The 27,694-nt window shown below is 42.2% G+C and overlaps 3 protein-coding genes and 1 non-coding gene across 6 annotated transcripts in view; 3 read left to right on the top strand and 1 right to left on the bottom strand.

Moving 5' to 3' along the window:
• The window catches only part of LOC133632323 (gastrula zinc finger protein XlCGF17.1-like), a 293,261-nt gene extending 287,961 nt beyond the window's left edge, over positions 1-5,300 (top strand). The window contains exon 3 of the mRNA XM_062024700.1: positions 4,052-5,300. Coding sequence (XP_061880684.1) covers positions 4,052-4,854 — 803 coding nt within the window. The 3' untranslated portion in view covers positions 4,855-5,300. The remainder of the gene's footprint in view (positions 1-4,051) is intronic.
• The window catches only part of LOC133632307 (gastrula zinc finger protein XlCGF17.1-like), a 607,858-nt gene that overhangs the window by 288,341 nt on the left and 291,823 nt on the right, over positions 1-27,694 (top strand). Inside the window, exons 1-2 of one of the 3 annotated variants that reach the window (XM_062024678.1) lie at positions 15,561-15,768; positions 20,851-24,064. The exons of 1 other annotated variant lie outside the window; for it this stretch is intronic. In XM_062024678.1, coding sequence (XP_061880662.1) covers positions 21,168-22,169 — 1,002 coding nt within the window. In that variant the 5' untranslated portion in view covers positions 15,561-15,768; positions 20,851-21,167 and the 3' untranslated portion in view covers positions 22,170-24,064. Of the gene's footprint in view, positions 1-15,560; positions 15,769-20,850; positions 24,065-27,694 lie in introns of those variants that run through there. One more of the 3 variants, XM_062024676.1, reaches the window with a different exon arrangement.
• LOC133632342 (oocyte zinc finger protein XlCOF6.1-like) overlaps positions 1-27,694 on the top strand; it is a 309,811-nt gene that overhangs the window by 223,085 nt on the left and 59,032 nt on the right.
• Positions 19,929-20,047, bottom strand: LOC133632997 (5S ribosomal RNA). Its single transcript, XR_009821747.1, has one exon. It is a non-coding gene; the product is annotated as a 5S ribosomal RNA (ribosomal RNA).

Below are 27,694 nucleotides of genomic sequence, written 5' to 3'. Positions count from 1 at the left end.
TCCCTGAAATAATCATTCAACGTTTAAAGTATAGTTTAGTAAATGTTTACTTGAAATAAAAATCCTACAGTATTCAGTCTACCACCGATACTTTGTTTCCTGCAGAATGTTTGTGATGACAAGCCTAAAAAAGAAAAAAGGTTGTTGTCTTTACCCCACAGAATGTTTGGGGGAAAAAAAGCAAAACTGTGGTCCTAAAACCAGGTACGGACCGAAGCGTGGGTGACCTGTACCGTTACAACTCTAGTAAACACAATTATAGACATGAACAAAATGACAGTTGTCAGCTGTGAGCATATATTACCTCCATCAAACATGGCGGAAATGTCTGTTACAAGATACTGTGGTAGTAAATAGTAGGGATGCAACTGTACTCGCTATTATCCTGCACCAGACAATCTGCCTTTAATTTAAAAAAAAAGTGATATTAATCGAGATTGGATGGTATGCACAAAATAATCGTGATCATTTTTTTGGCCATATTGTCCAGCCCTATTCCATCAGCACTTCAGTTCAGTTTCAGCATTTGGGCAGTTTCTACAGAAATGAGTTATGTTCATACTTTGTATTTTTTGTTTAGCACTTAGCAATAGTACAAAAAGGTCCTAGGTGAGGGATCAGACAAAGAGCAACTCGAAGACTTCTATGGGAATGCAACAACAAAGACTCAGATTTCCCTCGCCCGGACGCGGGTCCCCGAGGCCCCTCTCTGGAGCCAGGCCCGACATTGGGGCATGATGGCGAGCGCCTGGTGGCCGGGCCCAGCTCAAAGAGGCAACATGGGTACCCCCTCCAATGGACTCACCACTCATGGAGAGATGATAGAGGTCGGGTGCAGTGTGAGCTGGGCGGCAGCCGAAGGCAGGGCACTTGTCGGTCTGATCCTCGGCTACATAAGCTAGCTCTTGGGACGTGGAACGTCACCTCGCTGGGGGGGAAGGAGCCTGAACTAGTGCGCGAGGTAGAGAAGTTCCGGCTGGATACAGTCGGAATCAACTCGACGCACTCTGGAACCAGTTCTCCTGAGAGGGGCTGGATTCTCTTCCACACTGGCGTTGCACGCAGTGAGAGGTGACGAGCTGGGGTAGCAATTCTTGTTGCCCCCCGGCTCAAAGCCTGCACGTTGGAGTTCAACCCAGTAGACGAGAAGGTAGCTTCCCTCCGCCTTCGGGTGGGGGGACGGGTCCTGACTGTTGTTTGTGCTTACGCACTAAACAGCAGTTCAGAGTACCCACCCTTTTTGGATACATTCGAGGGAGTACTGGAAAGTTCGCCCCCGAGTGATTCCCTTGTCATACTGGGGGACTTCAATGCTCATGTTGGCAACGACAGTGAAACCTGGAGAGGCGTGATTGGGAAGAATGGCCGCCCGGATCTGAATCCGAGTGGTGTTTTGTTATTGGACTTTTGTGCTCGTCACAGATTGTCCATAACAAACACCATGTTCAAACATAAGTGTGTCCATATGTGCACTTGGCACCTGGACACCCTAGGCCGCAGTTCCATGATCGACTTTGTAGTTGTGTCATCGGATTTGCGGCCTCATGTTTTGGACACTCGGGTGAAGAGCGGGGCGGAGCTTTCTACCGATCACCACCTGGTGGGGAGTTGGCTGCGATGGTGAGGGAGGATGCCGGACAGACCTGGCAGGCCCAAACGCATTGTGAGGGTCTGCTGGGAACGTCTGGCAGAGTCTCATGTCAGAGAGTTTCAATTCCCACCTCCGGAAGAACTTTGAACATGTCACGAGGGAGGTGCTGGACATTGAGTCAGAGTGGACCATGTTCCGCACCTCTATTGTCGAGGGGGCTGATTGGAGCTGTGGCCGCAAGGTAGTTGGTGCCTATCGTGGCGGTAATCCTAGAACCCGTTGGGGGACACCGGCGGTGAGGGATGCCGACAAGCTGAAGAAGGAGTCCTATTGGGTTCTTTTGGCTCATAGGACTCCGGAGGCAGCAGACAGGTACCGACAGGCCAAGCGGTGTGCGGCTTCAGCAGTCGCAGAGGCAAAAACTCGGACATGGGAGGAGCTCGGGGAAGCCATGAAAAACGACTTCCGGACAGCTTCGAACCGATTCTGGACCACCATCCGCCACCTCAGGAAGGGGAAGCAGTGCACTGTCAACACCGTGTATGGTGTGGATGGTGTTCTGCTAAACCTTGACTGCGGATGTTGTGGATTGGTGGAGGAAAAATACTTCGAAGACCTCCTCAATCCCACAAACATGTCTTCCTATGAGGAAGCAGTGCCTGGGGAATCTGTGGTGGGCCCTTCTATTTCTGGGGCTGAGGTTGCTGAGGTAGTTAAAAAGATCCTCGGTGGCAAGGCCCCGGGGGTGGATGAGATCCGCCCAGAGTTCCTTAAGGCTCTGGATGCTGTGGGGCTGTCTTGGTTGACAAGACTCTGCAGCATCGCGTGGACATCGGGGGCGGTACCTCTGGATTGGCAGACCGGGGTGTTGGTTCCTCTCTTTAAGAAGGGGAACCGGAGGGTGTGTTCCAACTATCGTGGGATCACACTTCTCAGCCTTCCCGGTAAGGTTTATTCAGGTGTACTGCAGAGGAGGCTACGCCGGATAGTTGGACCTCAGATTCAGGAGGAACAGTGTGGTTTTCGTCCTGGTTGTGGAACTGTGGACCAGCTCTATACTCTCGGCAGGGTCCTTGAGGGTGCATGGGAGTTTACTTAACCAGTCTGCATGGGCTCTGTGGACTTGGAGAAGGCATTCGACCGTGTCCCTCGGGAAGTCCTGTGGAGCGTGTTCAGAGAGTATGAGGTATCGGACTGTCTGATTGTGGCGGTCCGCTCCCTGTACGATCAGTGTCAGAGCTTGGTCCGCATTGCCGGCAGTAAGTCGGACACGTTTAGAGTGAGGGTTGGACTCCGCCAAGGCTGCCCTTTGTCACCCATTCTGTTCATAACTTTTATGGACAGAATTTCTAGGCACAGTCAAAGCGTTGAGGGAATCCGGCTTGGTGGCTGCAGGACTAGGTCTCTGCTTTTTGCAGATGATGTGGTCCTGATGGCTTCATCTGGCCAGGATCTTCAGCTCTCACCGGATCGGTTCACAGCAGAGTGTGAAGCGTCTGGAATTAGAATCAGTACCTCCAAGTCCGAGTCCATGGTTCTCGCCCGGAAAAGGGTGGAATGCCATCTCCGGGTTGGGGAGGAGACCCTGCCCCAAATGGAGGAGTTCAATTACCTAGGAGTCTTGTTCACGAGTGAGGGAAGAGTGGATCGTGAGTTTGACAGGCGGATCGGTGTGGTGTCTTCAGTAATGCGGACACTGTATCGATCCGTTGTGGTGAAGAAGGAGCTGAGCCGGAAGGCAAAGCTCTCAATTTACCGGTCGATCTATGTTTCCATCCTCACCTATGGTCATGAGCTTTGGGTTATGACCGAAAGGACAAAATCATGGTACAAGCGGCCGAAATGAGTTTTCTCCGCCGGGTGGCGGGTCTCTCCCTTAGAGATAGGGTGAGAAGCTCTGCCATCCGGGGGGAGCTCAAAGTAAAGCCGCTGCTCCTCCACATCGAGAGGAGCCAGATGAGGTGGTTCGGGCATCTGGTCAGGATGCCACCCAAACGCCTCCCTAGGGAGGTGTTCAGGACACATCCAACCGGTAGGAGGCCACGGGCAAGACCCAGGACACGTTGGGAAGACTATGTCTCCCGGCTGGCCTGGGAACGCCTCGGGATCCCCCGGGAAGAGCTAGACGAAGTGGCTGGGGAGAGGAAAGTCTGGGCTTCCCTGCTTAGGCTGCTGCCCCCCGCGACCCGACCTCGGATAAGCGGAAGAAGATGGATGGATGGTTGTGCAGTGTATTTCAATATCGACTTTTTCACCATTGTTAATTTGTAGTGTCCTAATGTCCATCGCAGCAGATGTTTTCTACTTTCTGTGATTCTAGCTGAAGTTTTTTTAGTCTGTGACAAGTCATGTAAACATTGATCCATCATTCTGGCAAGGCACTAAATGAATGGCCATGAAACACTACACACACATACAGTACATGGAAGAAAGTGTGTTTTTGTTGTTTGTGTCTTGCAGACGTCCAGCAGCTGATCGGTAATCCAGAAGAAGTTTCCCCTCAGTTAGGGGGGAGCGCCACTTTGAAGCAGGAGACTCCACAACCACCCTGCATTAAAAAGGAAGAGGAGGAACTCTGCATCACTCAGGAGGGAGAGTGTCTTCTAGGACGAGAGGAAGCTGATTACACCAAGTTTCCACTGAGTATTCCCTCTGTGAAGACTGAAGATGATGAAGAGAAACCACAAGTAGACAACCTCTTAGCTCCACTATCAGATAGTGAGGCTGAAGATGAGGTTGAAGAACCTTTGAGCAGCGATAAAGACTGTGAAGGTGATATGAGGACTCACACTGACAACAAACACTCTGAATGCTCTACAAAGAAGAGAGGTAAAACATGTTTGAGCTGCTCAGTTTGTGGCAAAAGCTTTTCTCAAAATAGCTATTTGACTCAACACATGAGAACACACACCAGTGAAAAACCTTATAATTGTTCAGTGTGTGGCAAAAGCTTTTCTCAAAACAGCAGTTTGACTCGACATATGAGAACACACACAGGTGAAAAACCATTTAATTGTTCAGTTTGTGGCAAAAGATTTTCTCAAAATGGCTCTTTGACTCAACACATGAGAGCACACACAGGAGAAAAACCATTTAACTGTTCAGTTTGTAGCAAGAGCTTTTCTCAACATGGCTCTTTGACTCAACACATGAGAACACACACAGCTGAAAAAACATTTAATTCTTCAATTCGTGGCAAAAGCTGTTCTGTTAAGAGAATATTGACTCGGCACATGACAACACACTGGACAAAGACCATTTAATTGTTCAGTTTGTGGTAAAAGCTTACATCAAATCAGCTCTTTGTGGCGGCACATGAGAACACACGCTGGAGAAAAACCATTTAATTGTTCAGTGTGCTAGAAAAGGTTCCCACATAATGCAGACGCAGTAAAACACATAAGAACCCACAAGGGAAAATAACCAATTAGCTGTTTAGTTTGGGGTATGTTGCTCATATGTGGTGACATCCACCCTACCCAGGACCTCCTCACTGCTTCTTTCACAAATATCTGAGGTATTCATACAAACTTGGATTATTTGGAGCATAATCTTATCCACTCATGACCCCATGTCTTCTCTGTATCAGAAACCTTCCTGAACAGTAAGATAGATGATGCTTCAAGTGCTTGGTTACTCCTTCTTCAGTCCAGGGACCTGGGGCCTCATGTGTCAAGTTTGTGCACGCTCAAAAACCTGCACTACACCCTTTTTCACTGCAAAGTTGAGATGTATCAAAACTGACGTTGATGCATAAGTGATGCTGGGTAACTGTTTGCATAACAAACTGCCAACTTTTACTCTTTGACTTTGTCATGTTTGTATTTTTAAGTTATCATGCCATGATTTTACCCGTCCCGCCCATGTGGAAATAGACTTTCCTCCATGCGGCCCCTGAGCTAAAATGAGTTTGACACCCCTGCTGTAATCTGACTCATGTGAGCAGGTTACTGTATAAACACATTTTGTTATAAGTTATAAAAATGTGTTCAGTTCTCAGAGACACATCAATGTCAGTGTAGCTGCTGACAGAAGCAACATGTATATTTGATCAATAATGTCATAGTTGGTGAGAATAAATAAATACAATGAATAAAGATAAGTTCATATTGTACACATAATGTGATTAAAAAGGTATTTCCTTGGGTTAATTCATGCAAGTTTATGTTAACTTTTTTTTTTTACAAACCCATGTCAATTGAGTGGGGAATATATGTTTTGTTTCCGGTTTGGTCACGTTGTTGGGGGGACAATTAATATGTGAGGGAATTAAGGAAGCAGCAGGAGATGATAAGTGTTTGATGTGGAAGACGTTAATGGAGTCTCGGATTGAAAATAAACTTTATTCCCTTGGCGTTTATGAGGCCAACGAGGTATGATTACTTCTGATATGTTTGTGAAATGGCGGAGTAGAGCACGTCCAAAACTGCAGCTCCCCTGTGCATGCTCTAAAAAACTCTAAAAAATTCTAAGCTACTTGGATTTCTGCCATAAGTTTTTCTTTTATGAACGACGCTTTCCTTATTTGTTGCACACCCGTTACAAAAGTTTGATGAAAAGGGCAACAATGGAGTCGGGATCGTCCTCGTCTCAAACACCTGTCGTCACTGAGGCCTATCTTGAGACTTTACTCGGGCCATTTTTCAATGAGGCTGAGGATAGATCCCAAAAGCGATTCCAGCAATTGGAGGATCAACTTGGCTCAATTCAAGATACTTTACCCAAGCACGCTGCCGATATAGAATCTGTCCGCAATAAAGTGTCTTCTATTGAAACACGCGTCCAGAGCAATGAGGACGCTATGCTCAATTTCACCAGCACGCTCACGCAGATTGAGAAAAAAATGATAGATCTCGAGAACAGAAGCAATGGGATAACATTAGAATAATCAACATCAAAGAAGGCGAAGAAGGAAATAACGCGCTGTCTTTCCTGTCCGCCAACATCCCCAAGTGGTTCCCTGCCTTGGCTGCAAATCCTCCGGAGCTCATGCGGGCCCATGGCATCCGCATGCAAAATGGACATAAGAAACTTTTTCAAGAAAGTAAGTATTCATCACTGCTTGTAGTAAGATGTATTAGCTCCACTTTACACCAGGTCTGTGTTTGACAAAAAGTTACATTCCCGCTCTAAAACAATGCTGCTACTTAGTTAGCTAGTTAGCCTGAAATGCATCATAAAGGTCCTGGTTATTTATACAGTTAAATGTGCCCTCTTTTTTTACCATTTGTTATCTTTGGGGTTTCTTCCTTCTGGAGCATCAGCTGTGTTTCTCACTTTACACATGGAGGAGAACAGGAGCTGAGCTCATTCACGTATGACTATTATCAGTAGATAATAATAATAATCACTCCACAACCCCTATTGACCTGTAGGAGTCAGGTCAGAGGAGCACAGAAAGTGAAAGGGGAGAGGCCTCTACTGTAAAGGTGAGTAGGAGAATAATGATACATATAAATAAATATAATTTTTTTTTTTTTAAATGGCTTATCGATAAGCCATATCGATATTTATTTCTGGGTGGATCGTGTTGACTATTGGTCCTCCTAATTTTCAATCATTCTGGTGATGTTACGTATATATATAAATATGCTGTATATATATATATAATGTCCTTACATAACATCACCAGAATGATTGACAATTGGGAGGACCAATAGTCAACATGATCCACATTATCCTCTAGTATACCTTTAAGTCTTTCATATATATATATATATATATATATATATATATATATATATATATATATATATATATATATATATATATATATATATATATATATATATATATATATATATATATATGTATGAAATACTTAATATGTATATACTGTATATATATATATATATATAAGAAAAACCCAGACACCATCTTTGTAGTCATTTTTCTCCTGCGTGGACTTCCGTCTTCCTTTACGAGTGAAGCTGCACGAAACCTTGTGTCTGCAATTGTAAATAATTTAGTTTTGTGTTTCTTGTAGAATATACAGTATATAAAGTAATATACATTAGCCTATTGCTAAAATAATGAAAAAAACATCACTAAATATATTTGTTTTGTTATGTTATGTTATTTTCATTTATTATGCGCCCCTCAACCAACTGTTACATCAGCCCCGGGGCGCAGCCCCGGGGCGCAGCCCGAGTGGAGAAACAAAACAAAAAAAACAACAACAAAAAACAGAGACTGAGACACACAAAGGAATCTAAACTAAACATTTAAGACTCACAATGAACACATAAATCAAAAGTCATCTGCGGTAAAAAGGTGAGTTTTAAGCTGTGCTCTAAAAGAGTCCGTTAATAAGTATATTTCGATGGTATTGTTACATTAATAGCTGTTGTGTTATTATAGGATGGCTTGTTAAACATTTCTTAGGATTTTCAGAGGGAGGAAAAACCAAGACATTTAATATAAAATGTAAAATGAATAAATACATAAAAAGAAAAAGAAAAAAAATGGTTAAAAGCCATCGTCCCGGGGAGCATTTCATTTTTTACAATAATGTTCGTGTTGGAAAAGTTGTGAATGACTGAAATATGAAATCCGTGCTGCAGTCTGCAGGTGTACCTAATGTTGTGGCCCAGCAGTCATTCACAACTCCTCCAACACGAACATTTTTTTTTTTGCACTTTTTGGCTTCTTATTAAATAACTTTTTTAAATAGATTCAATCTTGCACGTGGAATGTTTAAGTGTGGGCTTTGGTTGATATAACACTCCCGTCAGGGGGTGCATTCTACGGCGGGGGTGCAATCCACAAGGAGGCGGGATTACTGCGAGCCTCAGCCAGTGCGTTTTCGCAGCAGTTTTATGATTGCTCAGCACAAGAAATACGTTGCACACATACAGTTGTTGACAAAATACACTGTACATTATATACCTCAGCTAACTAAACTATGGAAATGTATAGTATAATTGATGTAGCAATACGGTCTCACTGCACAGCAGGCCAACAGTTAGTCGAGTCCGCAATCCATGATGAGGCTCAACTGAGTGACGTGCCTCAACTAGCTGCTGATCACAGCAAGTCCCTTCTCAGTATTTGAACGGCAAATGTGAAAATTCAGCGATTTTGAATAAAAATAATCTAAAACTGGTGAAGTTAAATGGAAAATAACTTTACAGTATAATCACTGGATACATATAACAATTCAATTTTTTTTTTTTCTTTTTACATTTTTTTTCTTTCCATGATGGCATGTGAGGCACCGCCTCACCTGCCTCCCCTGACTGCACGTCACTGGTATATAAGGATGCAGAATTCGCTGTTATAGGGGATTGCGTACTTCGACATGGAATCGGATGGACTACAGAGAGGACTCTTGACCTGCTTGGACAAAAATAACTTTTCCATCTCTCCAAGAAGGATTTAATTCAACAAACAAGAGACTTTTCTCCATCTGATCTCCCCCTGCAACAAAAGCAGAAGAGGAACAGGATTCGACATCTGCATCCTGGCACCCGAGGACTGACTTCCGAATCTACCAGAGGAACAAGGGCGTTGGCCGCCCAGGCCACGGCTCTTGGCCGACACCACTTCTCCTGCTGGCCCCTCTCTTCTGCTGACGCAGCCGAAGCATTTTTGGATTTTCCCCGAAGGACCTTGCACAGTAAGATCCAACCGAACTGCCATTTAAACTGAATTAGATACTCATTGATTAGCCATTTATTACAATTTTACAATTTTTCATTATTATTGTGAATGATTTATTGACGCTGTGCAATGCTTACGCTATTGAGCCTGCAATGAAAAGCATTATAAAAAGTATCAAGATTGTATCCCTTATCGTACCATTGCGTCTTTGACGTAAAAAAGTTAGGACTTCTGTCTACCCAACACCTAGCTCTGAAAGGTCACTCTACTGCAGTCCGCTTACAAATATGTCCTGAAGGGCTTTTCCTTTCCCAGCCCTCGAATCTAACCTAGTCAGTAACAAAAGCCAAGATTCATTAGAGGCAGGCTACCATTAAACAGCGGGATTTGGGGGGTTTTGACTCGGTCTTAAGAGATAGGCTTCTCTGCCGAGTCGCCCACAAAGGGAAGCGGGACAGACGCTGAACCAACACAGGGCAGTTAGAACTAGGCGAATTGCCTCGCCATCCAGTTGAGTAGAGCCAACGTCGGTGGAGCAGCCGGTAAGACCGTCTGCGCCGAGAGGACAAGACCCCTTTGACAGAGGGCTGGATTTTGACTTGCAAAAGAACTTTGTGCGTCAATTACCGGAATCTAACAGTATCGAGAATAACAAATTTGTTATAGGAATTTTTATTGACCTGCAAAAGGCTTTCGATACCATTGACCACAAGATTTTGGTAAATAAACTGGAAAACTATGGCATAAGGGGAGTGGCAGGGAAATGGCTGAAGAGCTGCTTGAATGAGAGACAGCAGATTGTTCAGATCGACCAACATCAATCTACTCTCATGAACATAACCTGTGGAGTCCCCCAGGGGTCGATACTAGGACCCACACTATTTATAATGTACATCAATGAAATATGTAAAGTATCAACACTGCTGAAGTTCAACCTCTTTGTTGACGATACAACCATTACATGTGCAGGTGACGACGTGAAGCAACTTCTGGCCTCTGTGACTGAGGAGATGATCAAGTTAAAAACTTGGTTTAATACCAACAAATCGTCTCTGAATTTAAAGAAGACCGAAATCATGCTCTTTAGCAATCGCAAAAGTAATATACCCATCAGGATTGTTATTGATGATACACCAATAGAATATGTTTTAAAAAATTCATTCTTAGGAGTGGTAATAGATGAAAATATCTCATGGAAGCCTCATATAAGTTACCTGAGGACAAAAGTTGCTAAATGTGTTGGAATGATGAGGAGATGATGTCATTTATTGAACACCAATGCTCTGCTGTTATTGTATAATTCATTTATTATGTCGTATTTAAATTATTGTGTTGAAGTCTGGGGAAATTGTTATAAATCCCATCTACAGCCTTTAGTCACTCTGCAGAAAAAGGCCGTTAGGATTGTGTCCAATGTTCACTACAGACATCATTCAAATCCACTATTCATGGAGTTAAAGCAACTTAAACTGCACCATGTGATCAATTTTAAAACTGCTCAAATTATGTTTAGGGCAACCCAAAACTCTCCTCCTGGTACCCTAGCACCTCCAAAACCCTCAAATCTAAACTCCAAACAACCCAGAACAAGCTAGTCAGATTACTTCTAGACCTCCACCCCAGATCACACCTCACTCCTACCCACTTCTCCAAAGTGGGCTGGCTCAAGGTGGAGGACAGAGTAAAACAACTTGCACTGAGTCTTGTCTATAAAATCCGCTACACCTCCCTGATACCGAAGTACATGTCAAACTACTTCCTTAACGTAAATGACCGCCATAACCACAACACCAGGGGGAGCTCCACTAACCACGTTAAACCCAGATTCCGAACTAACAAAGGTCTTAACTCATTCTCTTTCTATGCCACATCAATGTGGAATGCGCTCCCAACAGGTGTAAAAGAAAGGGCATCTCTATCCTCCTTCAAAACCGCAATAAAAGTTCACCTCCAGGCAGCTACAACCCTAAACTAACACCCTCTCCGGATTGTTAATAATCAAATGTAAACAATCAAATGCAGATACTTATTCTTATGCCTTCTGATCTCTCTCTCTCTCTCTCTCTCTCTCTCTCTCTCTCTCTCTCTCTCTCTCTCTCTCTCTCTCTCTCTCTCTCTCTCTCTCTCTCTCTCTCTCTCTCTCTCTCTCTCTCTCTCTCTCTCTCTCTATGTCCACTACTTGCTGTCCATATCCTACCAAGTCAGACCTACGCTGTTCTAATATCCATTTCTCTGTTCTCAATTGTTGATGACTGGTGATAACAACCAAATCTAACCCACACCCCGGATTGTAAATAATGTAAATAATTCAATGTGATTATCTTGTGTGATGACTGTATTATGATGATAGTATATCTGATAGTTTATATCTGTATCATGAATCAATTTAAGTGGACCCCGACTTAAACAAGTTGAAAAACGTATTCGGGTGTTACCATTTAGTGGTCAATTGTACGGAATATGTACTTCGCTGTGCAACCTACTAATAAAAGTCTCAATCAATCAAAAGCAACTTAAACTGCACCATGTGATCAACTTCAAAACTGCTCAAATTATGTTTGGAGCATCCCAAAACTCTCTACCACTCAACATACGGAACCTATTCCAGGATAGAGATGCTCACCATAGTTACAGTCTAAAAGGAAACAACAAATTATATTTGCCTAAATTTAGAACAACTTTAAAATCAATGTGCATTTCAGTGCGTGGAGTCAGTCTGTGGAACAACTTAGGGGACGAGTTAAAAACCTGTTCCAACAGGATTCCATTTAAAAGACTGTTTAAAAAAGAAGTACTGAAGGAGTACGAGGAGGAAATTAGTGATGCCCTCAGCACAGAGTGATGGGAGATAGGTGTATGGTCAGTGTTTGGGCCTGTATGTGTGTGTGTGTGTGTGCGTGTGCGTGTGTGTGTGTGTGTGCGCGTGTGTGTGCGTGTGTGTGTGGGTGTGCGTGTGTGTGTGCGTGTGTGCGTGTGTGTGTGTGTGTGTGTGTGTGTGTGTGTGTGTGTGTGTGTGTGTGTGTGTGTGTGTATTTTGTCTCGTCTTGTCTTGTCTTATACTAACAGTGGCACTATTATATTGTTAGTGTACAGGAGTTTTTCTTGTTTTTGTTTGTATGGGATTGTTATTGTATTATATGGTTTATGTTGAATGTGGAGTGAGTGAGAGGGGTTGGGATATTATAAGCATCTGCTTCATCCAACCCCTTTTCAAGCCTTGCATAAATGGCTCTGCCAAAATCTAAAACAAAACAAAAACAATTATTGTACTGTGCAGGTTTGAAATAAATACTTCAATTCAATTCAATTCAAATCTATGTGTTTTCTTTTTTTGGATGTCAGGCTAATTGTAAGTTCTGGTTGATTATGTTATTAGTTTCACACTTTCACAAGACTTACTTTATGAAACAACTTGCCGTTTGCTTGAACCCACTAAAAGACAGAATACAACATTGTCGACTTTTGTTGAATTTCTATCTCCAAAATATTTTGATATCAAAAATTGTTTTCGCGATGAGGAGCACTTCAATTATGAGCCAGAAATGTAAGAAAATATGAAAAGGGCCGCTAGTTATTTAAAAGGTATTTTATTTTTTAAAGTGCAGTTGTCGATCGGAAGTTGCACACTTCTGGCGCATGCGCAAACACATGGAACAGTGGTAAAGCGGAAAGTCCAAGATGGCGGACTAAGCGGCGTGGCTTTCCGGAGAAGTTTCACATTTACGATCTTATAGATTCAAAAATAGCATCAAATACCTCAACTATTCACATTTTCTTAAGCCCACCAAACGGACTTTGAGTGTGGAGCGATGGCGTGTTATCTGAAGTGAAGATTGAAGACGTGATAGAAGATGGACGACTACTGCTATGCTAAGATGGCGACGTCCGCTAAAAGAGAACATGAAAGAGAATCAGCGCCACCAACGGAGAACAATCTGAAAAGCGAAGATGAAGGTGAGTGTGTTGCGTTCCCTCATTTGAAAGCTGTTTGAATTCCAAGCCCTAAAAATAGAAATTAGCGACTTTGTTGAACAATGTAAACAAAGAACCTGTTAGCATTTTTACCTCTATCAAAAATGGCGGAAATGTTTGTCGGAAGTTACCGCAGTAGTATCCTGCACCGGAAAAACTGCCTTAATTTAAATAAAAAGTGATTTTAATCGAGATTGGATGGCATATAGTTTGTATTTTTTGTTTAGCACTTAGCAATAGTGCTAATTGCTTGATCTGCTTATCACTAGGGATGATGTTTGATAAGAAATTATCGATTTCGAGCCTATTATCGAATCTTCTTATCGAATCGATTCTCTTATCGAGTCCAGATAGGTTGTTGTAAATGGGGAAAAAAACACAATATTTGGTTTAACAAATCACTTCACATTCTCTACTGCTCGCTACTATAGTATTACCATATCTGAGTTATTGTGCAGAAATGTGGGGAAATAACTACAAATGTGCGCTACATTCGTTAACCGTGTTACAAAAAAGATCAATTAGACTGATACATAATGTTGGATATAGAGAACATACAAACACTTTATTTATTGAGTCAAAAATATTAAAGTTCGATGATTTGGTAAAATTGCAAACAGCTAAAATGATGTGGAATTAAATGATGGAATGGATGAAGTAAAGAAGTTAAACATTGTACTGATATGATCCACTTTAAGAGGTTGTTCTAATGAATAGTGCTTACAAAGTACAAAGAAGAAGAATTATGAGAAATACTTTCAACCTTATTGAAAATAAGATATTCATCATCTCAGTATATTAATAATGACTGAATTAATTAATTACATATTACAAAACTGTTGTATATACTAATTTACAGATATTTTATGATAAAAAGGTCAGTAAATGATGTATATATTTGTAAACGCTATGAAGTGGGAAAGGGGTAGGATTAAATAAGCTTTACTTCTTCCTACTCCTGTAAAGTGAAATGATATGAAACTGTGATGTATTATACTGTAAGTGTGTTCATGTTCCAAATAAACTAAAGAAATAAAGAAAGCACTAGTTTATTAGACAGACTTGCAAACTCTGTCGTGATGTAGGCTACAAGATAACATTAACGTTATCAGACACATACAAAAAGGCTCACGTTAACGTTACCGTTAGCTGCTGACTATGCTTAGGTAACGTTAGTCTAGCTAACATTACTGCAGTCCTGGTTGACATAAGAGGTAACGTTACTACAAGTGTGCAGATATGGAAATTAACCGGCAACAGTTAACGTTAGTTACTCACCGGCGTCACCGCCACTGTAACTGGGACTTGGGCAGCTGGCAGAAGAAGAGGGGCGTTCTTCGTCGTCTCTGCCGCTGCTTCAACACGTGTCGAAGACACGACACGCTTGTTGTGCTTCCCCCTCTTACACGAGAGCGAAGCCTGGCAATATTTGCATATTGCTGCTTCCTCTGGTTTTTTGGTGAAATGAAGCCATGCCTTGGAGCGGCTTTTCCGGTACGTTTTTTTCCTGCTTTCCCCATCTGCGCCTAATGGCTGAGCTACGTGACGTCATTTCTTGTGATGTCACACGGGGCATTTCTTGTCGGGACGGGATTCGTTCCCAGGGATTCGAATAAAGAACCAACTCTTTTTCTTTACTATAGTGGTCTCGATAACAGGTACCGGTTCTCAAAAAGGGATTCGAGTCCGAGGATTCAGTTCTTTTCTTATCAAACAACTGGGAAAACCGGGTTCGAGTATCATCCCTGCTTATCACTCAGCTTCTAAAACTCGTAGCTCATCCTCCTTATATTCAGGCTCAAAAATATAAGGTTCTGGATCATAATTTGTCCCAAAGTATTCTTTGATGGCACTCGTGAAGTCTGCCTTTATTAGTAATAGTTGGTGATGGTGTTGAAGGAAATAGCGAACTTTGTGATGCGTCTGTGAATATAATGTGCCGCCATTTGCTTAAAATGATAAAAAATTATGAAAATACGTAAATATTACATGTTATTATGAATGTGTCTGTTATTACAGTACATATATACTTACAGCGTGTATATAAAAAGTTGCTGGATATTTTTTTAGAGTTTTTTTATAGGCGAAATAGAGTGCATCCCCATTACCTGCATTGTTAGCTGACTTTTGCTTGCGTTTATTTAGGAGTTAGAATCAGTGATGGGCAGTAGTGCACAACAAGTAGCGACACTATGTAGCTTAACTACAGTTCCCAGTAGCGTGGCGTTAGCCTCACTCCTTTTTGAACTCGTAGTGATACCGAACAACCCTACTACACACACATACAGTATATAAGAAAGTGTGTTTGTGTTGTTTGTGTCTTGCAGACGTCCAGCAGCTGATCGGTAATCCAGAAGAAGTTTCCCCTCAGTTAGGGGGGAGCTCCACTTTGAAGCAGGAGACTCCACAACCACCCTGCATTAAAAAGGAAGAGGAGGAACTCTGCATCACTCAGGAGGGAGAGTGTCTTCTAGGACGAGAGGAAGCTGATTACACCAAGTTTCCACTGAGTATTCTCTCTGTGAAGACTGAAGATGATGAAGAGAAACCACAAGACGAAGATGAGGTTGAAGAACCTTTGAGCAGCGATAAAGACTGTGAAGGTAAAAATGTTCGAGCTGCTCAGTTTGTGGCAAAAGCTTTTCTCAAAATAGCTCTTTGACTCGACACATGAGTGCAGGTGAGCCAGTATAGGTGTATATATATATATATGTATATATATATATATATATATATATATATGTACGTATATATGTATATAAAGGTATATACAGCATAGCCGTAATATTATCAAACTTTCTTGTTCTTGTCAAAAGTCTAGCAGCCACATTTTGTACCAACTGTAGTCTTTCAATGTTAGACATAGGGAGACCCGAAAATAACACATTATAGTAATGGAGACGAGACGTAACGATGATCTCAGCGTCGCTGGTGGACAAAATGAGCAGAGGATGAATAACCGCTTTTTTGAATGCTAGGGGAACAGTGCCAGGAAAGTGATAAGTTTATAATATTTAGCACTGATGGCCCTACTATTACAAACAGCTCTTTGATAAGTTTCTCAGGAAGTGGGTCAAGTATACATGTTGTTTGTTTTATCCCATTTACACGCCGCAGTAGTTCCTCTAATGTTATTTCATCAAAAAGAGAGAGACTATTTTCGAGTGCAAAATCCGTCGTACATACATTTGTTTTTGTGTTAATAGAACCCAGTTGCAGCTGGGATGCGTTGTCTTTAATCTCCTTTCTAATGAGTTAGATTTTCTTATTAACAAAATTCATAAAGTCATCTGCCGAGTGGGTGGAGCTACTGGCAGGAGTCCTTTGTCGGGTTAGCGATGCTACTGTACTGAACACATATTTAGTATCATTTTTATTGAGGCGGATGAGATTGGAGCAGTAATTAGCTTTAGCTAAGGTAAGCATGCCTTTATAAGTTAGTAAACTATCACTCCATGCTTGATGGAAAACCTCAAGTTTAGTCGCACGTCATTTGCGTTCCAGCTTTCTACATGATAGTTTAAGAGCTCTAGTTTCTTCTGTGAACCATGGGGTGCGCCTTTAAGGGACCTTTTTTAGCTTTAGCGGTGCTATACTATCAATGATGTCGCGCAGGGCGTCATTAAAGTTGTTATTGAGGTTATCGATAGAGCCCACATAATTTGGGAATGGCGCCATTACCAAAGGCAGTAGGCAAGCAAGAGTCATAGTTGTGACAGCATTAATTTTGCACCTTCTAAAGCAGTGGTTATTAGTAAATTGTTGACAATGAGTCAGAACTTCGAATTTTATAAGGTAATGATCGGACATTTCTTTAGTGTACGGGAGTATTATAACTTGGGAGGTGGTGACACCCCGGACAAGGACTCCATCTATCGTATTACCGTTGTGATGGGTGGGTTGATTTATTATTTGTGTAAGACCACAGCTATCAATTATAGTCTGGAGCGCCACACACGGAGGGTCTGATGGGGTATTCAAATGGATATTAAAATCCCCCATTATGATTATATTATCTGCGTGCGTCACTAGATCAGTGACAAACTCTGAAAATTCACTGATAAAGTGCGAATAGGGCCCAGGGGGGCGGTAGATAACAGCTAGGTAGAGAGGTAGCTGCGTGACAGACCCCATAGTAAGCACCTAAAATGATTTATATTTATTACTTAGGTTAGGGGTAATGTTAAGGTTTTTATTGTACATTAGTGCGACCACTCCACCTCTTTTAAGGGGACGGGCAATATAAGCATTCGTATAGTTAGGAGGAGATGCCTCGTTAAGAGGGAAAAATTAATCTTCTTTGAGCCAGGTTTCGCTGAGACCAATGACGAAAGATTGTTGTCTCTAATGAGCTCATTAATTACCATTTTTTCCGGACAATAGGACGCACCGGGTTGTACGGCGCACTGCCAATGAATGGTCTATTCTTGATTTTGGTCAAAATGTTGCATAGATTATGTTTTACTGATCATCTTCAAGCCGCCTTCTGACAGTCGTTTCCGGATGCGCCGTTTTGTGGGCGGTCTTATTTACGTGGCTCACCTTCGACAGCGTCTTCTCCCCGTCATCTTTGTTGTAGCGGTGTAGCGTGCAAGGACAGGAGTGGAAGTAGTGTCTAAAGATGGAGCTAACTGTTTTAATGACATTCAGACTTACTTCAATCAATAACGGAGCAGCATCTCCTCATCCGGAAACAACAACACTGGAAACGTGTCCCGTGAAAAAACGCCCGCCCGGAACTCTAATAACTAAAGTTCCTTGGGTGAATAATGTTGACTCACTACACCGGTATGTTTTAGTGCTTTTATGGCGAGTTTACTGACAGATATAAGTAAGAACTTTACACTACTTTATATTAGAAATGGCAACAGCGGAGGATGAATGTCCCATAACAAAAAGATAGAGAAAAATAAGCTTTTTGACTCGGCACATACTACAAAGGCGGATGTGCTCAATTTTTCAGGATTAGTGCAGATCCGAAATACACATCAGCAAGTACCAGAAGGTACGAAAAGTTGCTTTTACATAATATTACGAAACAAAATGCCAGATAATGTCTTACCTTATACACACACCATAATAATACAATAGTATAATACTAATACTATAGTATTACTATTATAGTATGTGGAAGCACGTTATAATCCATCAAGTGGTGCGGCTTAATTGCTTACCAACGTCGTACTTAAACATTTTAATCGATTTTTGAGCGCCGTGTGTAATGTTCTATATTTTCAATGGAACATATAAAATGTTGGTGTTGTTTACTTGAGACATATTGCCATCATAGTGCAGCCTACCCTTATCTCTTATGTTTGACTGCCATCTACCGGTCACACTTGTCATTAGACCATGTACCAAATAAAATAGCTTCCAGGTGGATAAGCTCAACCAAAATTATTCCGTACATTAGGCGCACCAGGTTATAAGGCGCACTGTCGAGTTTTGAGGAAAAAAAGGATTTTAGGTGCGCCTTATAGTCTGGAAAATACGGTAGTAACGTTTTGGGAAACAATGATCTGATGTTTAAAAGGCCCATATTATAGATAGTGGGCTGTTTTGAGGATTTTTTGTTAGTGTTATCCATAGTAGTGATATTAATAATGTTATGTTTGTTTTGTACAGTGCGCCTTAAATAATTTGAATAGTATATTATTGATATCATGGGGATTTTCAGATTGTTTGCTTGGTGTTGCGATAGATTGAACGCGTCATTATTTGCCACCTCAGTAGAATGCATGTTCACATCTGATACAGTCGCTACAGAAAAAACATTGCAAGTTGTGTATAAATCTACAAGAAATGCTATGTGTGCCGGAATTTTTAGCCTGGCGCTGGTTAGTTCTAGCTTAACTGACTCCTTACTCGGTGTAACAGACACTGTAATTGCCTTTGTCCGAGCTTGCTCTAGTGTAGTTAGTCAAGTGTGACTTAACCAGTAATCTATGTTTCTAGATAGAGTGATGGCGCCTTCCCGGTTAGGGTGGAGGCCGTCCCTCATCAGCAAGCCCGGTTTCCCCCAGAAAGACGACCAATTATCAATGAACGTTCTCTACAAAAACTAGACAGCCACTTGTTAAGCGAGACTAATCTGCTATACCTCTCATCATTGCCTCTCGCAGGCAGGAGGCCAGAGACAAGTACTCCATGCCTGGACATCTTTCTAGCGAGATTACAAGTCCTAGCTATGTTCCTCTTTGTAATCTCTGACTGGCTCATCCTAATGTCATTGGAGCCTACGTGTACAACTATGTTTGCGTAGCTATAGTGGTGCAATTGGCCTGTGGTACAAGTTTACTAGGCCTGCTGCGAGTTAGCTCCCTAAGATTAGCCTCAATGTCAGGTGCTCTGACCCTGGGAATACACTTAATTATGGCTGGTTTGCTAAGCTGTTTGTTTCGGGTGATGGAGACCCCTATGACTAAGGGTGCCCGGTAGCCTGGGGTGTAGGACTAGCTAAAGGGCTAAATCTATTATGCGTCTCAACCGGTTCACCTTTGCTTGTAGGCCTCTTAGGGCTGTTACAAACTAGGCTAGTCAGCTCACTACAGCTAATGCTAGTGTCCACAGCGTCTAAAGTTACGAAATTACTCTGCTCTAGTTGGCGGACAAGGTCCTCTAGTAGGGCCAACCTATCCATGAGAACGGTGCACGAAGAGCAGGGAGCCATACTCACGTTGTTTCTTTCACCGAGTCAAGTTCTTGCTGTCTTCGGTGGTTACAGCGTGTGGCAGCAGTTCCCTACAAACCGTCGCTGCGCTCAAGCTTACAGCACCTGGTATTCCCAGGCGGTCTCCCATCCAAGTACTAACCAGGCCCGACCCTGCTTAACTTCCGAGATCGGACGAGATCGGGCGTGCTCAAGGTAGTAATGCTGTAAGTCATTAGTTGACTGCTAATTGGGCAGTTTTAACTGCGCTAATATTTGGCATCAAACTAAGCAGCTGTGTGTGCGTCTACGTATCTACATGTGCACAGCAGGGGAGCTGGTTAACTTATGAGAGTAGTATGTGTGTTTGTGAGAATGTCAACGTGTTGTCTGAGTGACGTCAGTGAGTGAGCGGGCGAGTAAAGAGAGAGCAGCAGGACAGGTGTAACAACTACATTATACCTGTCACTATTTAAACTCCTTGTGCAGATCTGAATGCTTATTATTTAAATGTTGACCTAAGTCTGAAGCAAAGGTGGTAATACTAATCACCACATTTGGCGAGGCGTGTTTTAAAGTTGTGAGAGTTGTGAGAGTAGTGTATGTGTGTGTGCACCTTTAAGAGTGGCAGTATGTGGGGTGAGTGACGTGAGTAAGTGAGTGGGCGAGTAAGGAGAGGTAGTGGTAGCATGTGCAGGAGTGTTAATAGCATGGTGGATGTCCGGTTGTGCCCTGTGGGAATAATAAATAAAGTGAGCAAGTTGTAACTAATCGACGGCCTCGTCCTTCTGACCAAAGAGCGGAGCTTTATGGACCCAGTGTTACCCCCGACACAACATGGGCCCTGGAGGTAGTCACCGCCGCACAGCGGCATTCAGATGAAAGAACGGTACCGGTACTTTTCAAAGGTGGTATAGTACCAATTTCAATTGATTAGTACCACGATACTTTATTAGTAGCAGTATACTGTACAACCCTACTACACACACATACAGTACATAGAAGAAAGTGTGCTTTTGTTGTTTGTGTCTTGCAGATGTCCAGCAGCTGATCGGTAATCCAGAAGAAGTTTCCCCTCAGTTAGGGGGGAGCTCCACTTTGAAGCAGGAGACTCCACAACCACCCTGCATTAAAAAGGAAGAGGAGGAACTCTGCATCACTCAGGAGGGAGAGTGTCTTCTAGGACGAGAGGAAGCTGATTACACCAAGTTTCCACTGAGTATTCTCTCTGTGAAGACTGAAGATGATGAAGAGAAACCACAAGTAGACAACCTCTTAGCTCCACTATCAGATAGTGAGGCTGAAGACGAGGTTGAAGAACCTTTGAGCAGCGATAAAGACTGTGAAGGTGATATGAGGACTCACACTGACAACAAACACTCTGAATGCTCTACAAAGAAGAGAGGTAAAACATGTTTGAGCTGCTCAGTTTGTGCTGAAAGTTTTACTACAAAGTGCAGTTTGACTCGACACATGAGAACACACACAGGTGAAAAACCATTTAATTGTTCAGTTTGTGGCAAAAGCTTTTCTCAGAATAGCCATTTGACTCAACACATGAGAACACACACAGGTGAAAAACCATTTCATTGTTCAGTTTGTGGTAAAAGCTTTTCTGTTAAGTGCCGTTTGATTAACCACATGAAAACACACACAGGTGAACAACCATTCAGTTGTTCAGTTTGTGGCAAAAGCTTCTCTCAAAATATCTATTTGACTTACCACATGAGAACACATACAGGTGAAAAACCATTTAATTGTTCAGTTTGTGACAAAAGCTTTTCTCAAAATAACCATTTGACTCAACACATGAGAACACACACAGGTGAAAAACCATTTAAATGTTCGGTTTGTGGCAAAAGCTTTTCTCAAAATGGCTCTTTGACTCAACACATGAGAACACACACAGGTGAAAAAACATTTAATTGTTCAGTTTGTGACAAAAGCTTTTCTCGAAATAGCTTTTTGACTGAACACATGATAACGCACACAGGTAAAAAACCATTTAATTGTTCAGTTTGTGACAAAAGCTTTTCTCAAAATAGCTGTTTGACTCAACACATGAGAACACACACAGGTGAAAAACCATTTAGTTGTTCAGTTTGTGGCAAAAGCTTTTCTCAAAATAGCCATTTGACTCAACACATGAGAACACACACTGGTGAAAAACCATTTAATTGTTCATTTTGTGGCAAAAGCTTTTCTCATAACAACTCTTTGTGTCGACACATAAGAACACACGCTGGAGGAAAACCATTTAGTTGTTCAGTGTGCTGTAAAAGGTTCACATATAATGCAGACGCAGTTAAACACATAAAAACACATAAAAACACACAAGGGAAAATAACCAATTAGCTGTTTAGAAAGACCACGCCCCAAGCAGGAAGTGACGCCAGAAAGACCGCGCCCGACACAGGAAGTGACGCCAGAAAGACCGAGCCCGACACAGGAAGTGACGCCAGAAAGACCGCGCCCCACACAGGAAGTGACGCCAGAAAGACACGCCCCACACAGGAAGTGATGTCAGAAAGAACGCGCCACAGCCAGCTTCATAATAAAGCGGTATCATAACTCGGAGCTAACCACTGGAAATATAGAGGCGAGTCATCCAGACATGCCCGTGTTTCTCCTTCTTCTACATGTACAGACACTTGTGGAAATCACACATGAATACCTTAAGAGAAAGCGATTGCAGCTATTTGGGATACAACACTTCTTGGACGAGAAGAGAACTTTCCAATGTGTGATTCACTACAATAGGGCCCCAAAGCACACTGGATTCCAGTTAATTGAAATACCACAACACTGGATATTGTTAAGATAAGTTAAATTTAAGAACTTGCACACAAAGCAACCCTGGAGTTAAAACTGTGATGTGTGCATATTCCGCGCGTGCGTATTAGGTCTCGTTACGCCGGCTGACGGAGGCGGGGAGGGGGTCTTAAACGGTGGCATTGTGTGTGTGGACAAGGATAAGGTTAGGTGGGATTTACCCTGGATAACCTACTTGGTGTAAACGGGTCCTAAAAAGAATATATTGCGTTACCATAAATGAATGATGATTAATCACAGTGTTCGTTTAGACCGGCGCAGGAAGGCATTGCACAGGCAGCGATGACGTCACACACCAGTGGTAGAGGGGTGTGCTCTGTCCAATAATGGCTTTTTTGCCAATATTCGGATATTGTCTAACTCTTAATTATCGATTCCGATATCAATCCATACCGATATATATAGTTGTGGAATTAACACATGATTATGCCTAATTTTGTTGTGATGCCCCGCTGGATGCATTAAACAATGTAACAAGGTTTTCCAAAATGAATCAACTCAAGTTATGGAAAAAAGTGCCAACATGGCACTGCCATATTTATTATTGAAGTCACAAAGTGCATTATTTTTTTTAACATGCCTCAAAACAGCAGCTTGGAATTTGGGACATGCTCTCCCTGAGATAATCCTGATACCCACTACAACTATAGGAAGTACTACACTTTGACTTTCACAAAGTGCATTATTTTTTATTTTTTTTAAACATGCCTCAAAACAACAGCTAGAAAAACAATGAAGGCACACAGCTTCAGTCCAGAGTATACCAGAGTAATAAAGTACACAATAACATAGTCCTCCTTTAGTGCAAGGCTGCCTGGCATACTGTATAACAGGGAATTATAAACTGGGCTCAATCTGCCCTGCTCTAACGTATTTGTATGAGTAACACAAATGTGCTGCAAGCTAGTGGTGAGTGCTTGAAGTGGCCTAGCTGCGTTGAGACAGGGCACCTCTGTTCACTGCAAGCTGCAAAGTGTGTGCCATGCAGGGCAGACTAGCCACACCAAACTCCACCGTAGCTTTTGCCACACTGCGGGCGTTGTCCCTGACCACAACGTGGGCTTTCGCCTTGGGGTGGTTTTTGTTGTATTTTTGTCTTTTCTCTGCGGAGTCTTTAAGCGACAACTGTGTGGTACTACTTTTTTTCAGTGTTTGCTTTTCATCCATCTTCCGCTTGTATTCATCGTGTATCTCCTTATGATTCTTGAAGAGGTGGGAGATCTAATTGCTCGTATTAAAGGCAGACGTCTTGGTTCCTCCTCGCATAACCAACTTTTTGCAGTCATTGCAAATTGCCAGTTTTTTATCCGTCAGACACACTTCAAAATAATCCCAAACCATGTCGTTCTGAACTCACTATGTTCACTGCTCGCTGTACATATCCTACGAAGTCAGACCTACACTGTTTCTATGTCCATTTCTCAGATGATACAATTGTTGATGACTGAAGTGCTGATATCAACCAAACTACACTCTTAGTGCTTTTCTTCTTTATTCAGAGTAATCATTTGACTTAATAAAGGTTTTTAACTAAAACAACTAAGTGGGTTGAAAAATGTTTCTGTTTTTCTTGTAGTATTTAAAATGTATGATTTTTTTGTTCGATGTTTGCCCTTTTTCTGGTTTGAACAACAGCCATGGAAAAAGTCTGTGCACGTGCTTGTATATATATATTTTTTATTTTCAAACAGTAGTTGCAGATTATTTGATGTTAGATACTTTTGCTAACCGTAATTCTAAAACAAGATTAAAATGCCTTTATTTTGAAAAAACACTGCTGTGGAATAGGAAACGGAAGTTGCTGGTTATAGCGCATGCGCAAATGTATTTGAAGCCAAGCAAAAAGACGAAGACCGCATGCTATGGTTGTTCGGAGATTCTTCAAATTCACGATCTTAAAGTCATATGATTCACAGCAAATATAGCAACGAATATCTCAATTGGTATTTTCCAAAGCCACGAAACGTGCATTGAGTTTGGAGCGATATCTGAAGTGAAGATTGAAGACGTGATAGAAGATGGGCGACTACTGCTATGCTAAGATGGCGACGTCCGCTAAAAGAGAACATGAAAGAGAATCAGCGCCACCAACTTCCAGCAAATCACCAACGGAGATAAAGACGAAAGATGAAGGTGAGTGACTTGAAGTTTTGTCATTTGAAAACTATTTTAAGCCCTTTAAAGTCGAAATTAGCCGACCTTGTTGAAGAATGTAAAGAAAGAGCCGCCATGATTGTTAGCTTGAAGAAGGCAGTGGAGTTCACATCAGAGGAGATGAAAGAATGCAAAAGTCAAATGAAGAAAGTGGAAGAGCAAAACAAGCGCTTGTGTAAAGAAAATAATGATGTGAAAGAAGAGATGTTGGGGAAGAGTAAGAGATGTGAAGAGAAGACTGGACCACATGTCTACATCAACGTGCAGAGGATTGGAGGTCATAAAGAACAAGAATAATTTCATTACTGTCAACTTTTGATTGGGAAGTTCAAAGTTACCAAAGAAAATTTAAATCATTTTCATTCTTGTTATGCGCCTTGTTAGAATATTGTAGAAAGTAAACACTTAAAGGCCTACTGAAAGCCACTACTACCAACCACGTAGTCTGATAGTTTATATATCAATGATGACATTTTAACATTGCAACACATGCCAATACGGCCGGGTTAACTTATAAAGTGACATTTTAAAATTCCCGCCACACTTCCGGTTGAAAAACTCCTTTGGATATGATTTATGCGCGTGGCGTCACAAAAGCAACGGAAGTGGTTGGACCCCATCGGACCCGATAGAAAAGCCTCTTGTTTTCTTCGACAAAATTCCACAGTATTCTGGACATCTGTGTTGGTGAATCTTTTGCAATTTGTTTAATGAACAATGGAAGCTGCAAAGAAGAACGTTGTAGGTTGGATCGATCGGTGTCTTAGCGGCTAAGTACAATACTTACAGCAACACAACAAGGACTACTTACCCTGATAGCAGACGCCTAGCCGATGCTTGCCGCCAAACCCACGGATGAAGTCCTTCGTCGCGCCGTTGATCGCTGGAATGCAGGTGAGCACGGCTGTTGATGGGCAGATGAGGGCTGGCTGGCGTAGGTGGAGCGCTAATGTTCTATCATAGTTCTGTGAGGTCCGGTTGCTAAGTTGCTAAATTAGCCTTAGCGTCGTTAGCAACAGCATAGTTAAAGGCCTACTGAAACCCACTACTACCGACCACGCAGTCTGATAGTTTATATATCAATGATGAAATCTTAACATTATAACACATGCCAATACGGCCGGGTTAACTTATAAAGTGACATTTTAAATTTGCCGCTAAACTTCCGGTTCGAAACGCCTCTGAGGATGACGTATGCGCGTGACGTAGCCCGACGAACACGGGTATGCCTTCCACATTGAAGCCGGTACGAAAAAGCTCTGTTTTCATTTCATAATTCCACAGTATTCTGGACATCTGTGTTCGTGAATCTGTTTCAATCATGTTCATTGCATTATGGAGAAGGAAGCCAAGCAAGCAAAGAAGAAAGTTGTCGGTGCGAAATGGACGTATTTTTCGAACGTAGTCAGCCACAACAGTACACAGCCGGCGCTTCTTTGTTTACATTCCCGAAAGATGCAGTCAAGATGGAAGAACTCGGATAACAGAGACTCTAACCAGGAGGACTTTTGATTTGGATACACAGACGCCTGTAGAGAACTGGGACAACACAGACTCTTACCAGGATTACTTTGATTTGGATGACAAAGACGCAGACGTGCTACTGTGAGTATGCAGCTTTGGCTTTTTTTTGCGTATGTACGTAACTTTTTTAAAATATATAAGCTTTATGAACCTTGGGTTAGGTGAACGGTCTTTTGGGCTGAGTGATTGTGTGTGTTGATCATGTGTTTGAATTGTATTGGCGTGTTCTATGGAGCTAGGAGCTAGCAGAGGAGCTAGGAGCTAGCATAACACGTACCGTACCGTAAGTGCGCGTCACGTACGTAACTTTTTAAAAATACATAAGCTTTATGAACCTTGGGTTAGGTGAACGGTCTTTTGGGCTGAGTGATTGTGTGTGTTGATCATGTGTTTGAATTGTATTGGCGTGTTCTATGGAGCTAGGAGCTAGCAGAGGAGCTAGGAGCTAGCATAACACGTACCGTACCGTAAGTGCGCGTCACGTACGTAACTTTTTAAAAATACATAAGCTTTATGAACCTTGGGTTAGGTGAACGGTCTTTTGGGCTGAGTGATTGTGTGTGTTGATCGGGTGTTTGAATTGTATTGGCGTGTTCTATGGAGCTAGGAGCTAGCAGAGGAGCTAGGAGCTAGCATAACAAACACGCAGGTGTTATTATGCAGGATTAATTTGTGGCATATTAAATATAAGCCTGGTTGTGTTGTGGCTAATAGAGTATATATATGTCTTGTGTTTATTTACTGTTGTAGTCATTCCCAGCTGAATATCAGGTACCGTGAGTATGCAGCCTTGGCTGCTAAACATTCGATAACTTGACCGTATGTGCGCGTCACGTACGTAACTTTTTAAAAATATATAAGCTTTATGAACCTTGGGTTAGGTAAACGGTCTTTTGGGCTGAGTGATTGTGTGTGTTGATCAGGTGTTTGAATTGTATTGGCGTGTTCTATGGAGCTAGGAGCTAGCAGAGGAGCTAGGAGCTAGCATAACAAACACGCAGGTGTTTTTATGCAGGATTAATTTGTGGCATATTAAATATAAGCCTGGTTGTGTTGTGGCTAATAGAGTATATATATGTCTTGTGTTTATTTACTGTTGTAGTCATTCCCAGCTGAATATCAGGTCACCCCCGGCTCTCACAGCATCTTCCCTATCTGAATAGCTTCAACTCCCCACTAGTCCTTCACTTGCACTTTACTCATCCACAAATCTTTCATCCTCGCTCAAATTAATGGGGAAATTGTCGCTTTCTCGGTCCGAATCTCTCTCACTTCATGCGGCCATCATTGTAAACAATAGGGAACTTTGCGTATATGTTCAACTGACTACGTCACGCTACTTCCGGTAGGTGCAAGCCTTTTTTTTATCA

The sequence above is a fragment of the Entelurus aequoreus genome, linkage group LG17 (genome assembly GCF_033978785.1).
Source record: "Entelurus aequoreus isolate RoL-2023_Sb linkage group LG17, RoL_Eaeq_v1.1, whole genome shotgun sequence".
NCBI classification, from domain to species: domain Eukaryota; kingdom Metazoa; phylum Chordata; class Actinopteri; order Syngnathiformes; family Syngnathidae; genus Entelurus; species Entelurus aequoreus.
This window is presented reverse-complemented; position numbering and strand designations above follow the sequence as displayed.